General features: G+C 43.8%; 1 protein-coding gene across 3 annotated transcripts in view; it reads right to left on the bottom strand.

Moving 5' to 3' along the window:
• The window catches only part of UBE2E1 (ubiquitin conjugating enzyme E2 E1), a 79735-nt gene extending 66877 nt beyond the window's left edge, over positions 1–12858 (bottom strand). The window contains exons 1-3 of one of the 3 annotated variants that reach the window (XM_045903881.2): positions 12682–12858; positions 11362–11546; positions 7288–7338 (exon numbers count right to left, since the gene is read on the bottom strand). In XM_045903881.2, the coding sequence (XP_045759837.1) occupies positions 7288–7338; positions 11362–11513 (203 nt within the window). In that variant the 5' untranslated portion in view covers positions 11514–11546; positions 12682–12858. The remainder of the gene's footprint in view (positions 1–7287; positions 7339–11361; positions 11547–12681) is intronic. The other 2 variants (XM_045903882.3, XM_054504444.1) reach the window with 2 other exon arrangements.
• Positions 12859–15688: the final 2830 nt, after the last annotated feature.

The following is a 15688-nucleotide window of genomic DNA, read 5'->3' as shown; positions in this document are numbered from 1 at the left end:
CTCTATCCAGATACTCAGTTCTAACTGAATTAGACTTCAGCTCAAAAGGGTTTCAATGATTCTCCAACAACTATATAACAAAATTCAAAGCCTCAGCCTGACACTGAAGAACACAACCTTTATCTCTTACTGCTTATTCTCCCACTCAGGCCATAGGTTTATTCACTCTTACCTAATAGTGTCCTCCTGACCTTTCCTGTGCTACTCTTCCCACTCCACTTCTCATTTCCTCCAGGAAGCCTTCCCAGATATCTAAGTGCTCCAGACACTACTCCTCACACCCAGGTCAAAGCAATCTCTCACTGCTCTGAACCTTCATAACATGTAATGTGCCTTTATTACTTTACAAATAACATTCATGTTTCCAAGGACTATTCACTTTACAAATAACATTCATGTTTCCAAGGACTATTCAAGATCTGTACATGCATTTCTCACCACCCTTACTAGACAATGAACTCCTTCAAGGCAGTCAGTTTTCATGTGTAACGGGGACTCAAGGTTTGTGACAAGAATTTAATATTAGTATCCTTTACAAAGTCTATGAGAACTGTGAAATGTGGCCTTGTAAGCTATAAGAATCTTTCCTCAAAATACTGTTAACATTTAAACAATGGGCGGGGGGGCGACTGGGTAGCTTAGTCAGTTAAGCCTCTGCCTTGGGCTCAGGTCGTGGTCTCCAGGTCTTGGGATGGAGCCCTGAACAGGCTCCCCGCTCATCAGGGAGCCTGCTTCTCCCTCCCTCTCTGCCCCTCCCCCACCGTGTGCTTGAGAGCTCTAGATTAAAAAAAATCTTAAAAAAAAAATGGTATGGGGGGTTTTTCCTAACTTTTTTAATGGTAAAATATGTAAAATTTGCTATTTTTACCATTTTAAGTGTAAAATTCAATGTCATTCACAATGTTGTACAACCATCACCACTACTTCCAAAATTTTAATCACTCCAAACAGAAACTCTGTACCCATTAAGAAATAACCCCCCATTCTCCCCTCCCCCAGTCCTGAAAACCTCTAATCCTCTGTCTCTATGAATTTACCTATTTACCCATTAAGAAATAACCCCCCCATTCTCCCTTCCCCCAGTCCTGAAAACCTCTAATCCTCTGTCTCTATGAATTTACCTATTCTACGTATTTCAATGCAACTGGAATCACAGTATTTGTCCTTCTGTGTCTGGCTTATTTTACTTAGTATAACATTTTTTTTTTTTTTTAAGATTTTATTTATATGTCAGAGAGAGAGAGCACAAGTAGGGGGAGTGGCAGGCAGAGGCAGAGGAAGAAAGCAGGCTTCCCGCCAAGCAGGGAGCCTGACATGGGACTCGATCCCAGGACCCTGGGATCATGACCTGAGCCAAAGGCAGACGCTTAACCGACTGAGCCACCCAGGCATCCCTAACATTTTCAAGATTCACTCATATTGTAGCATGTATCAGAACTTCATTCCCTTTCACGGCTAAATAATATTCCATTGTAAATATCACATTTTGTTTATTCACTCATCTGTTGATGGATACTTGGGTTGTTTCCTCTTTGGGGCTATTATGAACAACTATGAACACTGATAAGAATCTGTTCGACTCCCTGTTTTCAATCCTTTTGGGTATATACCTAGGAGTGTAACTGCTGGGTCATATGGTAATTCTGTTTAGCTTTCTGAAAGACAATAGCAGTACAGTTTTACAATCCAGACACATGGTCTTTTGGTAAACAAAACAGTCACAAGAGTTCCTACTCATTTAGTAAGCAATTCATTTCTGGATAGATTTCCTTCCTTCCTATCCATTCAGGCCCTAGGTGATGATCTAATTTCCAGGAACCTGACCCTCGTTTGGGGGCTACTTTGTGCTGACACTCCAGGCTCCCGATTCTCGCTGTTTTTCAACACTTCCTCTACACACATAAAGGCAAGCACACTGCACTGGTAACATTCCAAATGAAAATTATTATGAAACTCAACAGTGTTTAGATCCTGAAGTCACATTTTTATCTTTAATGCATTTAGTAACATCAGATGGATGAAAAACACATTAAAAGGGTTTTTTTCAGGTAAGATATAGGATTTTGTAAAGGACTTCTGTTAAACGCATTTCTTATACCCAAACAACCATTCAAAGCAAGCTAAACTTGGACAAGATGTATAGGCCTTTACTATTGCAAGGAAAGGACCTCTTTTCCTTTCAAGGTTAGCAGCCTGGGATTTCTAAATTGACATCTCATTATTATTACCACCAATTCCAGATTTTATAAAACCAGAAAAATACAACAATGTACATTCACAGAAACTATCTTCAAGGATACACACAAAGCACAAGTTAGCTCCATATTAGGAGCATCTCTGTGCAAAGGAGCAGGATCAGAAGAGATCATGAGGGGGATTTTTTGCTTTTTACAGCACAATTTCTACATCTCAACTTTTCCTTTTTTTTTTTTTTTTTTAATTTTATTTATTTGACAGAGAGAGAGCGCGAGAGCAGGAACACAAGCAGGGAGAGTGAGAGAGGGTGAAGCAGGCTTCCCGCGGAGCGGGGAGCCCGATGTGGGGCTTGATCCCAGGACCCTGGGATCATGACCTGAGCCGAAGACAGACGCTTAACAACTGAGCCACCCAGGCGCCCCTACATTTCAACTTTTCAAAAACACTCACTCAGATTATTGTATAATAGCTTAAAACTGTATTTAAAATACAAGCAATAAGGGGAGCCTGGGTGGCTCAGTCGTTAAGCGTCTGCCTTCGGCTCAGGTCATGATCCCAGGGTCCTGGAATCGAGCCCCGCATCGGGTTCCCCGCTCCGCGGGAAGCCTGCTTCACCCTCTCTCACTCCCCCTGCTTGGGTTCCCTCTCTTGCTGTGTCTCTCTCTGTCAAATACATAAATAAAACCTTAATAAATAAATAAATAAATAAATAAAATAAAATAAAATACAAGCAATAAGAGGCAATATGTTAGTTAAAAAAAAAATATGAGCTATTAAAAGGAGCTAAATGGGCAAATCTAATAATACCAACATCTAACACATACAGAAAACTCTAATCTCATTTGAATTTTACAATACTGAGTAAGGCAAATCAGATAGTCGGCCCTTTTAGTAAATGAGAAAAAGGTTAAAAAATTTTAACTTCTACAACAAATGCATTACATTTTTAAAATGTTCTTCACTTTAGCCTTTAAATTATCTTTAAAAAAGGTAAGATTTAGCTGGGGCGCCTGGGTGGCTCAGTCAGTTGAGCATCCAACTCTTGGTAGTGTTTTGGCTCAGGTCATGATCTCGGAGTGGTAAGATCGAGCCCCATGTCCAGCTCTGAACTCAGCAGGGAGTCTGTTTGAGATTCTCTCCCTCCCTGCCCCCCTACCCTGCTCACGCTTGCGCACATGCTCGCTCTCTCTCAAAATAAATCTTAAAAAAAAAAAAAAAAAGGTAAGATTTAGCTGTAAAGCTTTAAGACCAACTATATCTGATTACATAGTTTTTACAGAAAAATAAAACGCGTTTACTTAGTGGCCTTTACACGTTTAAGAAACACAAAAATAATCATTAAATATAATAAAGTCATATAAAACAAGAATTTATTTTTTTTTTAAAGATTTTATTTATTTATTTGCGAGAGAGACAATGAGAGACAGAGAGCATGAGAGGGGGGAGGGTCAGAGGGAGAAGCAGACTCCCTGCTGAGCAGGGAGCCCGATGTGGGACTCAATCCCGGGACTCCAGGATCATGACCTGAGCCGAAGGCAGTTGCTTAACCAACTGAGCCACCCAGGTGCCCCCAACAAGAATTTATTTTTATTATTCTCCACCGTGCTTGAAATGTTTAATGACTTCTCAAAGACATTTTATCCTAAAATAGTAACTCCAAAAAAATCTGAACTTTTAGATTTCAAGTTGCTGTATGAATAGTTTACTCAAAATACTAGTAATCCCTTAGGTAAATTCTGAAGTTTAAAGCACTTGGGAAAATGTCATTTATTACATACAGACATACTGTCTATAGACACTTATGTCTACAGATTAGTTATATAGCTATAACTAGTCAATTTAGCAAAGCTTGAGCCTAACAGGTGCAAAACTGACTCTAGTGGCCCAGAGCACATCAGCTATCTAAAAGGCATAATTTTACTTAAATAAAATTTTAAAAAACTTAAATAAAATGCATAATTTTACAATCCAGGATAGGGCATGCTTTAGAAAATCATTACAGTAGTTAAGACAGTATTTTTTTTCCTAAGCAGCCAAAACAGAAGGAAAAAGTCTAACCAAATGCATAGTACATGAGTTGGGAGACTATTATTTCATCTGCATATATACACACAACCAAATAGTTAGATACCAAAGAATTTGATTTATGTGGCAATATAGAAAAATTTTAAAATATTCACTTAAAAAACTTCTGACCTGGTCACTGAAGATCATCTGCACTCCATTCTTAAAAAACAAAACAACAACACCCGAACCTACTCAACACAATATTCAACACTGACGATTCAACTTTATGTGCTCACACATTATAACATATTTAGCAATTGCATTTCACACAAGTTTAAGTTCAGTAACTTTGAAGTTTGCCAAGTAAAGTGCTAAAATTACTGGAATGCAAGCAGTGCACCTTCAAGAGAAGCAATTCTTCTACTGATTTGCAATAATCAACTGTGTATTGAGAGGTTACCTTGTGCCAAATGCTATATTTTAATAAAGTAACACGTTTAAATTTAAAACCACAGGCTGAATACTGATTGAAAAAAGGCAGTCTTATAAAGGATTAATACATAAGATACATTAATTCAAAGTCAATTGTTTAACTCATTCAAAATAGAATTTATAGTTGATGAAATTACAATTTCAGAAGGACCAAACTATGGAGCTCTCATGCTGAGTAACAGAAAAATTTACTAAAAACAAACATGCACACATTCAATATGTCACTTAATCCATACATTTTTTAACTTCAAAAAGTATCCCCAAATTATCCTCTTCCATCTCAAATAATGTACGTTAAAATATTTAATAATTCAATCCCATAAGGTACCAACACAAAAACACAAAACCAAATTTAAGTTAGCTGAATACTAGGACTACTATATGACACTTAGTCAGTAATGCTAGTAAGCCAACACAAAGTAGAAACTGTAATTCATATTACCTAAGCAGCCATACTGAAAAATGCTTTCAGAAAATAAAGCACTTTTTTTTTTAAGATTTTATGAGAGAGAGAGAGAGAGAGAGAGAGATGGAGAGCACGAGTGGGGGGAGGGGCGGCAGCAGCAGCAGGAGAAGCAGGCCCCCCGCTGAGCAGGGAGCCTGACATGGGGCTCAATCCCAGGACTCTGAGATCATGACCCCTGATCCGGAAGACAGAGGCAGCCACCCAGGCGCCCCAAAGCAATGTTTATTCTTAAAACTCACCATAATATACATTCTCTTGCAAATTAAAGATGCCTAGCGTTTTCTCTGAAATTTAAGAAATTTTTTTTCAGAACGTTTGAGTACATCACAGTTTGTCTCCCCACAACCAACCACCCAATAGCCATCCAGTTTGGTGCTTCACCCAAGCCCCGGAACATTCGCAGGTTTCACCTTGAGGGGGTAATGAGGAGCGTTTTCCAAGGATAGAAGTTCTACGTGTTCAGCAGCACAAATCTCTCACATACGAACTCAGCTCAAATGGTATGAAACTGAAGTGTACTCTTCCTATTTTTTAAGTTATTAATCCCATAAAAACCTTCAAGGTGTTTACAATTTTAAAACTGATTGCACGTATTTGCAAGAAAACCATTAGGTTTTGATACTGAGAGGTTGTAAGTTCTGAAACATGCTTTAAAAACTTTATAATTTCATCAGCTAAAATCTGAACTCACAAGAAGCACACTGGAAGAGACACGATACCAAACAGGAGCAGTAACTGCACAGCACGCACCTACCATGGGGAATGCCCAAGGATTCAACACAACCAACCAGGGGAAGCTATAAGCTCCTATCTGAACAATGATTCCACTAAAATAAAAAAATAAAATGTCACAGCCCTACTAGCCCTTGCCTATTTCTCCACTTTCTCAATAGTATAAAAAGATTCTTAAAAGCCATGAGAGAAATCCTTAAGAATAATTAAGTGGTTCAGTTACAAGCAATAATATAAGAGCATTTCAAACTCACAATGACTTCCCTTACAAAACAGGACAAAATTTTACCAAAGAATACCCCACACCTGACCAACAGTAAGAACGTATGTAACCAAAATGGCAATATTAAAGTTTCCATTTAACCCATTAACCACACCTTAGAAACTTCAGTGTTAATAAATAAAATATTTCATTTAGTTTTTCAACTTGAATATTTCCACATGCTTATTTTAAATTCTATGCATGGCCCCTGAATATTTTCTTCTTCGTAACTTCTAAGTTTAGAACACTTCTGAAATGTCACATCCCATTCCAATACTAATCCTGAGAACTGAGAATTAGGTTAAATGTTGTACCTAATTTTTAAATTATGGGAGTAATAGATTTGAATTAATCTCCCTTAAATAAATGGCTCTATTACAACATATTAAGTCCTTCCTCACTTCACTGTTGACTTAATAAAATCCAAGTCTTCCACCTTGCCTCAACAGTAGCAAAAGTTACTCTAAAGTGATTGGCAAGCACTCCAAAAAGCTGGAATCAAATTGCTTTGAAACTGAAACACATGTATGCAGTATGAAGCAATTTTGAGGAAATAAAAAAAAGCACACCCCCATGGAAGAGCTTAAATCTATAAAATTTAAAAAACAAAACCTTTTTATCAAAGCCACAAATTACATCCTGAACTGATCTGCCAAAGTCCAACACAAAATTTATATATACAATGAAGTTTGAGAATCCGCTGTGATTTAACTCTATGCTCTATTAGCTTAACAGAGAGCCTGAATAACAGATTAAGATGGCAAAGCCATTTTCTAAACCAAAATGAACCTGGGTATCTAAAAAGGTTTTACATCATCCCTAATGATATATCCAAGATCCACGATTAGGCCAAGTGTACACCTTTAAATTCATTTCACGGTTCTGTTTTATATATGCGAAAGGGTCCACGCCAGATAAATTCATTACTTCTCTTCAGCGTAGCACTGAAATTGTCAAGAGGCTCATCAAAACATTACTCCCAGATTAATCAATTTCAGTTGTTACTTGATGTTAGCACCAAAATAAGCATTCACGAAGGAATAAAAGCAGAAGTTTTTAATAACAAAAAGAAAACCCCCAAGATAAAGATTAGAAGAATTTTAAAAAGAAAAAATTGTGAAAGGAAGCTCACCTGCAGTTAGGTGGAGGGTCTAAAGTGATGTCTGCCAGTTCCTTCTGAATCCTGGAATCAGGGAAGTGAGAGAGAAACACAAGAAACATGAAGGCGTTGGTAGCCTCCCACCGTCATGCATAGGTCTGGCAGATAAACCTGACTGCCTGCCATGATAACCGGGTTCTACTGAGGGAGAAGGAAACTACCCATCAAAAGCTTCAGGTCCGTAGTCAGAAAAAAACTTTTTTCCCACAGGCAGTGAGCTGGTGGTCCGGGGTCTCTTGCTATTCTCTAAAATGTTTCGGTTCCAGTCTCGCCTCGCACACTACGGCAGTTGTATTTCTCGGGGTTTTCCATTTAGGAAATAATTGTAAAGCTTCTGGCTTGCGGACTCGTTTCCCAAGTTGCATTAGAATGTGCCTGGACGCCGCCACTTCGGCGCTGCACTTTCTCTCCCCTGGACCGAGAAACCCAGGCCGCCGCGCGGGTGGGAAGGGCGCGCCCCCAGTCTCCGCCCGGGGTCACCACTGGCACCTCGGATGCCCTCCGGGCCGCCTCGGCAGGGCGCCCCCCCCACGCCGCCCCGCGTCCTCGGTGACGAAGCCAACATGGCCGCTCCCCGCGAGGCCCCTCGGGCCCTGACTGACCTGCCCGGCGTCGCGGGGAGCCGGCGCGGCGCAGGCCGCAAGGCCGACCCGGCCGCCCGGCCGCCCGGGCTCCCCGCCCCCAGCCCGCGCGCACCCGACGACTCGAGCGGCGCACGCCAGCCCGGCCGGTGAAGTTGCCGGCCAGGGGTGGGGGAGCCCGCGCCGGGACGCCCGGCGACTACCCCGCTCGCCTCCACCGCGCCCCGGGACCTCCAGCCCCCACGCCGCGCGCGGAGCCCTGGGCGCCAACACCCCCGCCTGCCCCGCCAGCGAGGCCGGACATCAGCAGGCGGCCCGCACAGGTGCACCCAGCCTCCGTCCCGCACAGCGCTCCGGCTCTCGGCCCCCCTTTCCGGACCTGCTTTTTCCTGGCGATCCTCTAAATGTCCTGGGGTCTGCCCCTTCCTTCTCCATCCCACCCTGCACACAGAGCCCGGGACATCCCCCACCCCGCCCCGTTGTCTATCTCCGCACCAACCCACGACTTCACAAAGAGCCCCATCCCCCACTCCTAGGCCGACGCCACCAGGCAGTTCACACCAAGCCCTGGCCTTTGTCTTCTGCTTACCTAGGCGCTTAGAGCATCAATTAATAAGGCAAAGTTTGAGGCCTTTAAGCCTCCTCCATCTACTAAATGGTGTCTTCTATTTTTAGAACCTTTCTTGCTCCTATCACATAAAACCCTAAAGGGCTATGTTACAACTTAAAAAATCTCACGGAGGTAGTACGGGAGTAAAAACTAAACACACACATTCTAAAGGCAATCAGAATCACAATGGATGCCTTTCTCTCTCCAAAGGTTCTCTGAGGGTGGGAAGATAGGCTGGGTAGATGCAATGGGGAGTAGGTTTTAGAAGGCATTGTTTTTTCCATGTCTAAGTAAAGAGAAATTAAGGGTGGTTATTGTGGAAGTTCTTTAAACCTTCCTATTGGAGGACACTTCCTGTCCCCTACAAATCTGGTCAGCTTTAGAAAGGGGTTCGCTCACAGTTTTTAAGACATCTACTTATCTGTGTCCTGCTAAATTCTTCTGCTACCAAGAAGCATTTCAGTTCTGAGACATTCCCCAACATCTGTGCTGTTTGACTCATTATTGTATGTTAGACTAAAAGTCTGGAATCCTGGTTTCCTGATTATCTGCATGTTAGAATGACTGTACCTTAAGACCTATGTATGTAGGCAAAAATATTCTCCACCTGAGCACAACTTGTATATAAATACATATTGACTTCATTTCTGCCAATCCAACCTCTACGGTATTTTTACTGAAAAAAGGTAGTTACTTCTTTAATACCTAAAAAGTATAATACCAGTTTTAACCACTTCATCTCTACAATTAACATCTGCACCATTTCCATAATACTGACAAAAGATTTGTAAAAGTAACTCACACATATGTTTCACGGAGTAATTCTTGTCCAGACCACTCTCAATGGGGGCTTTTCCTCTATCCACGGACTAGAAATGAGACCACTTTCCAGTATGTAGTTAAGTAACTTTAGGTCTACCAATTCAGGCTTCTTTTTTATTCTATCTCCTGGTATATGTGCCCCTTCCAAGTCTACCAGCAACACTCAGCTTCCAAGTCAACGTATTTCAGACATCAGCTTTAATAGGGTCCCACTAACATTAATTTCCCCCTTACTCTCTCCTGGATATGCTGCCCCTCTCCTTCACTACTAACCTTAGCTCTGCTTTAAGACTAACAGCCACTCTTTCAACAAGATATTCAGGGAGCTAAAAGTGATGTTAACTTCATACGTAAAATTATCCCTTGTAGCTTCCCACCTTTCGTTTTTTGTACACCTACTCCCTTTTTCCCAGGAATTTCCAAATATGTTTTTAAACTTCCTTAGCATAAATGGACAAATTGTGTCTAATGAAAAATCCCCCTCAGTAATTTGCTGACACAAAGGAGACTGTCTTATGTTTGACACCTGTGCTTTTACCCCCAAATATATTCATGTGCGCCAGTGATATCCTGGTGCACGAAAAATACGAATAACCTAAAGCAAATATCCTGCCTTACTCAGGCCAGGCCAAAAGCTGTTCCAGCATGGGTCAGGGAGCACAGGTACTGCAGGTAGGGGTGGGGAGGAGTAGGGAGTTGGGGAGATTTAAGGAAAGCCCCATCCAACACGGGCAGGGGAGATGCCAGGTTCTAGAAGAACGAGCACAGGACTAATCAATGCGGGCCAGTTTGTATTCCCAGGAAGCTGAAATGCCATTAAACCATCCCTCCAAAAATAAGAAGAATCTTGCTAAGAAGGCATCTTGCCATTTAACTCTAAACCTCTGCACTATTTAAAATAAGCTAACGTCACTCTTTCATCCCCCCCCATGGTTAGGTCACCAAAGCACTTTACCAACTTTTCAGATTTCTGGGAGAATGACAGGACAAACTTTCACTCTGAGTTCCAGGCTCACTACTCAGTGGAGATTAAAGACTCACATTCCATTTTATTTTACGTTTCTTTAAAAAAGATACCCCTATTTAACCCACCATTTGTATTCCTTACTATCTTTCTGGGTTTGCCACTTTAAAGTTTAATGACCGTCCACCTAAGCAGGATTTATGAAAGGGCATGGGGGTTCCCAGGAATCTGCTAGAGATTATTTTAAGGGTCATGGAGATCAGAGAATATTACTGAAGGATGCTCAAGGTAAAAAAGTAGTTTCTTCCAGAGACATAGAGGAAAACAGTAAAGAAAAAGAGCCACTGTTTGAATTCAGCTTGGAAAAATAATAAAAAGTTTTTACAGCATATGAGAGAATGTATCATGAAAAAAAGTCTCCCTGAAATTTGGCAAAATTGAAGTTTTTAAAGAGAAAAAAAAATCCCCCAAATAACCTAGACTATCCATTTTACATTATATATCAATTCATCTGCCTCAACTCTCCAAATCACAAGAATCTCCTTAAGTTCCATCTGAAAACATGCTTTCACCTATTAAATTTTTTACCCCACTAATAGGAGTTATTCCTGACACAGTTTGTGGAGAAAGCTCCACTCAAAAAAAGATCATAGTGCAACAGGTGAGGAGGAAGCAAGATGGTAATAGGATTCATTTTGATAGTTGTCTGGGCAGGTATTAGTAATTAAGTGGGATGACAGCTTTGAGAAGGGTCACAAGCTAGTGATTAATAGGACAAGTAATTTGAAATCAGATTTGGGGGTCACTAGTAAAAGTAATGAGGATTCTTACAAACTTCACCAAGAAATGAGAGGCAAGCCACAACAGCTGCACGTGGACAACGATTAAAAGAAAAAAAACAGAAGCAGGAGAGTAAAATAATTAAAGCTTCCAAGGCCCTTTTTTCATTTTTAACAACACGCAAACCATGAGGAGCATTCAAGCTACCCCTCATTGGGAGGCAGACGAAATGCAACAAGAGGTAGTTCGGAAAATAGGAAGCCTAGGGGGTTGGGGGTGGAGTACGGTACCTCTTGGCGCTGGTAGAGAGGAGTTTGGAGTTTTTGCTCATGCTGACTTTACTCTCCTTCTTCTTGGGGGTGTTTGTTTCTTTCTCGGTTTGCTGGTTGGAGGACGAAGATGAGGAGGAGCTGGTGCTGGCCCTCGAATCGTCATCCGACATAGCGAACCCCCCACCCCACCCCGCAAATAGCCCCTGCAGAGGGAAAGAAACAAAACAGAAACAGACCATGCAGTCAGTGTAAATAAGGAACTCGGGTGCTGTCAGGAGGGCTTTGGCCAGGGGTGCACCCGCCCGCCCAGCGCCCTCCACTCGCTTTTCAAAGTCTTCAGGCCCATTAAGGCTTTAGCAAATCCGACGCGGCTTGTTTATTTTTGGCCCCAAGTAAGGGACGCGGTGGGAAAACGATCGGGAGCACACCGAGCGCCCCCCCCCCGGCGCCCCCCGGGGCTCCCCTCGGGGCAGGGAGGGGAGAAGCCGAGCAGGCGGAGGGCAGGGCGAGGGCGGGGGCGGGGAGCGCCTCGGCGGGGCAAGGAGGGAAGGTCCCGGCGGTGTGCCGGCCTCGGGGCTGTTTCAGTCGGCTTTCCGGGGGTTGCGGGGGGCCAGTGGCCAGGGCGAGACAGCGGGGACCAGGAGTGGAGTTTGGCGAGGTCGGGAAGAGAGGAGGGGCGGAGAGGAGTAAGAGAGGAAGCCGAAACGGGGGGACGGAGGCGGGGAGCGGGTGCCCGGGTGGGGGAAGGGAGAGGCCGGCGGGGGGGGCAGGGGCGACGAGGCCCGAGGCGCCCCCCCAGCGCCGCGCCCCGACGCCTCTCCCCGCAGGCCTGTGGCTCGGCCGCCCGGCTCAGGGCTGCGCGGCTGGGGCGGGGGTCCCGAGCACACGCCCGACTGCCACCCCTAGTGGGGGTGGGGCGAGGGTGCGGGGGGGGCTCGGCCTCCACAGCGGAGGAGTAACAATGAGCCCTTCCGCCCCGGAGGGGTTAATCCCCGCGGGCCCCCGCCCCGGGGAGAAACGGGGCTCCCCCGCCTCCCCCTCCCCCGCTCCCGGCCCCCTCGGCGGCCAGTGGGGGGCTCCCGGGGCAGCGCTGACAGTTCGAGCCACAATGCCCCCCCACCCCCGACGCGGGCGGCCCGCACCCCACGCGGCCCGGGGTCCCTACCCATCCCCCGCGGGCGGGCCCCGGACCCCTGGGGCTCCTCGGCCCCTCTCCGCGCCCCCCCCAGCCCCGTGCCCGGCGGTCCGGGAGGCGCGGGTCGGGGGAGGCGGCGAGGGGTGTCCCCGAGGCCCGGCGACGCGCCCGGGGGGCGGCGGGCGGCCGGGGGATCCCCGTACCTCTCTTTGTGTCTGGCTCCTCCGTGCCGCCGCGGCGGCTGCTGCTGCGGCTGCGGCTGGGCCTGGCCACTCGTGTCTCTCTCTCGCTGGGAGAGAAGCGGAAGTGCAGCAACAGCAACTATTAAACAGGCAATGGCTTCCCCCAGCCACACACGCTCGCACACACACTCCTCCTCCTCCTCCTCTTCGCCCTCACCCCTCCCCCACCCGGCCCGGTCCCACCCACCCGCTCTCCCCTCCCCCTGCACACCTCCGGGGGGGCGCGAGGAGGACACAGGGGACCCCGGGAAACCCTGCCCCCTCCCCACCCACTCCCCCACCCCAGCGCCGCCGCGGGACGCCAGTGAAGGGGGCGAGGGGTGAGAATTTTCTCCCAAGTGGTTTGGGACCTGGATTCTGGGCTGGAGAGGGGAAGCCGTTCCGAGCTGGGGAGCGCTGGGAGCGATAGGAACTGTATGGACTAGGGCGGTCACGAGAGGAAGTTCTTTCCAATAAGGGCTTTTGGAAAGGGGGGGTGACAAATCGGTGGGGAAGGTAGTAATTTGGTGGGAAGGACTCTGGACTAGAGAATGCAGTGGAAACTCCCCCTAAAAAGTGATCCGTTTAAGGGGAAAAAAGAAATCCCACAACAGGGTTTCCCTTTGAGCTGACACTGGCTTCTCCCTCTAGCAATTTACCTGCGAAGAGCAGAGGTCGGTCTAGGCACGCCTGTTGAGAAAAATCTCAAAGTAGGAGTTTTCTGCTCAGGCACGTGCAATTTTACAATTTTAGATTCTTTTAGTCACTTTTTATAAAAAGTGGTGTTTTATAAAAGTGATACAAAGGATTCGTGACAGGTAAAACCAACGTGTAGCAGGCTTACAAATGTGAAGTAACTGGGAAAAAGCCCTTTACTACTGAATTAGACTGGATTTAGAATTTTGGGTGTCAGTTTACTTTATTTATTTATTTATTTATTTATTTATTTATTTATTTATAGTTTAGTTTACTTTAAATAGAAAGTTGGATTTTTGGAAATTAGATCAAAAGTTTTGGGACTCCAGAAACTGCTTCAACAATAATATAAATGCTATTCAAATAATCTTAATATTTTTAGAATAATCAGTAATTCTTATGAATTGTTCCTTGTTTAGCATTTTTACCAAGGTTAAGATTAAGCCATCAAAAAAAGATTAATGCATCAAATTATGATTTAGTTTCTCACTTGTCATTTCAGTTGAAGGAAACTGAAGGTATACGTGCAATGCCACATATACAGGGTCTGGTACATTAAGGAGACCGTGAGTCAGATTTCCACGGGCCACTCTAACTTATCTCATTCAAATTGCCATCCTTTTCCATGGCAACAGTGGCTTCAGTTACCATAGGGCAACACAGCAGGTGTAAAGCTTATGGCAAATCCACTAACCGGGAAAACAAGCACTCTTACCACCACCTGAACCCCTTATAGCTTCAATATTGAAACTCCAACTTTATCAGGACTCAAAGTAATTGTGCATGCTTACCAGGAAACCTGTATCTACCAGGAATTGTCATAGACTCAAGAAGTCCAAAAGCTGGGAAAAACTTTATAGGTCATTTCAGCCTCCAGCCTCCTACCTTCAGACAGAGCTATCTCTCAGTCATTCAAATGTATAGAAATTTTGAAAGATCCCCACACTTAAACATTTGGTTTCAGGAGTCCTGATAGAGTATATATATATATATTTTTAAATGACATTCCCTGCTGTATGTTATTCAAAAACAACAACCAAAAAATCTCTCTAAAACCAGGTTGTAGGGCGCCTGGGTGGCTCAGTTGGTTAAGCGTCAGGATGCCAGGGTCCTGGGATAGAGCCCATGACTGGCTCCCTGCTCAGCAGGGAGCCTGCTTCTCCCTCTTCCTCTGCCTGCCACTCCCCCCTGCTTATGCAGCTCTCTCTCTCTCTCTGTGTCAAATAAGTAAATAAAATCTTTAAAAAAACCCAAGTTTGTATATTTTTTATGCTTCTGATGAAAAATACATAAATTCAAGAGAAAATAAGCAAATATGAAATAAACTGAGTTGGGATGAAGAAAATAAAGTTATTAAAATTGAGATTTCCTCTTCCAAAAATTTGAGTTTCTGATACTTTACATGTACACACTATGAGTACACCCAGTAAAAAATCATATATGTATAAAGAAGAGAGCTGGCAGAGAACACAGGAAAATAATAGGTTTGATTTGCTGATATGACCAGGATGGTGTGTGAATTTTTTTTTTAATTTTGGTTTGCATATGTCATATACTTAGATACTAAATATAATAATATTTAAAGAAAAAAAAAAAAAAAAAACACCTGACCATGGTAGTTTGTGTTGCATTGTTGATGCTTGGATTGGATCTGTCCCTGGGGAAATAAATCATGTAATTGAAGGGCTCCCCCTCTATAAGAGAAGTGTTTTCCCAACCACCAGTCTAGAAGGATAGTAGCCCTCTTTTGTGTACTAGTCCTTTTCTCTAACCCTGGTTAGTGCTTTATGGTTTGAGAATGACTTACTGAGGGGAAATGAAAACCTTAAAATGTTTAGAAAAGAATTCACTGCTCTCAAAAGACTAATCGTTACATCAGATTATTTTAAATATACAGTTGTCTCAGTTATAAAAAACTAAAAATTCATTTGCAACCTTCCAATTTTACCTATTAGCTACAAGGCCTAAGGAGTTAAATTGACCTCCCCGAGCCTCAGTTTCCCCGTCTATAAAGGGCAAGACTACCTGTGCTGTACTGACTGGCAGAGTTGTTAGAAGAATCAAATGTGGCTCTATAATAAAGATGGTTTGTTAACTGTTATGCAAAGTAAATTATTAATAATCCCACCCTGATACTAATTCTCAGGAATTTTGTTAGGACATGGAGACTTTATGACTTAGAATTGATGACAAATATAAAAAACTTCCTATGAGAGTCAAGGAACCATAGAATTTTATTTACTAGAAGGGGCCTAAGATATATTCAAGTTCAAATTCCTAGTGTTATAGGTGA

The sequence above is a fragment of the Mirounga angustirostris genome, unplaced genomic scaffold (assembly GCF_029215605.1).
Source record: "Mirounga angustirostris isolate CCGP_5_RB_7025 unplaced genomic scaffold, mMirAng1.0.hap1 SCAF_1, whole genome shotgun sequence".
NCBI lineage: Eukaryota > Metazoa > Chordata > Mammalia > Carnivora > Phocidae > Mirounga > Mirounga angustirostris.
Note: the sequence above shows the minus strand (reverse complement) of the source record. Positions and strands in the feature narration are given on the sequence as shown.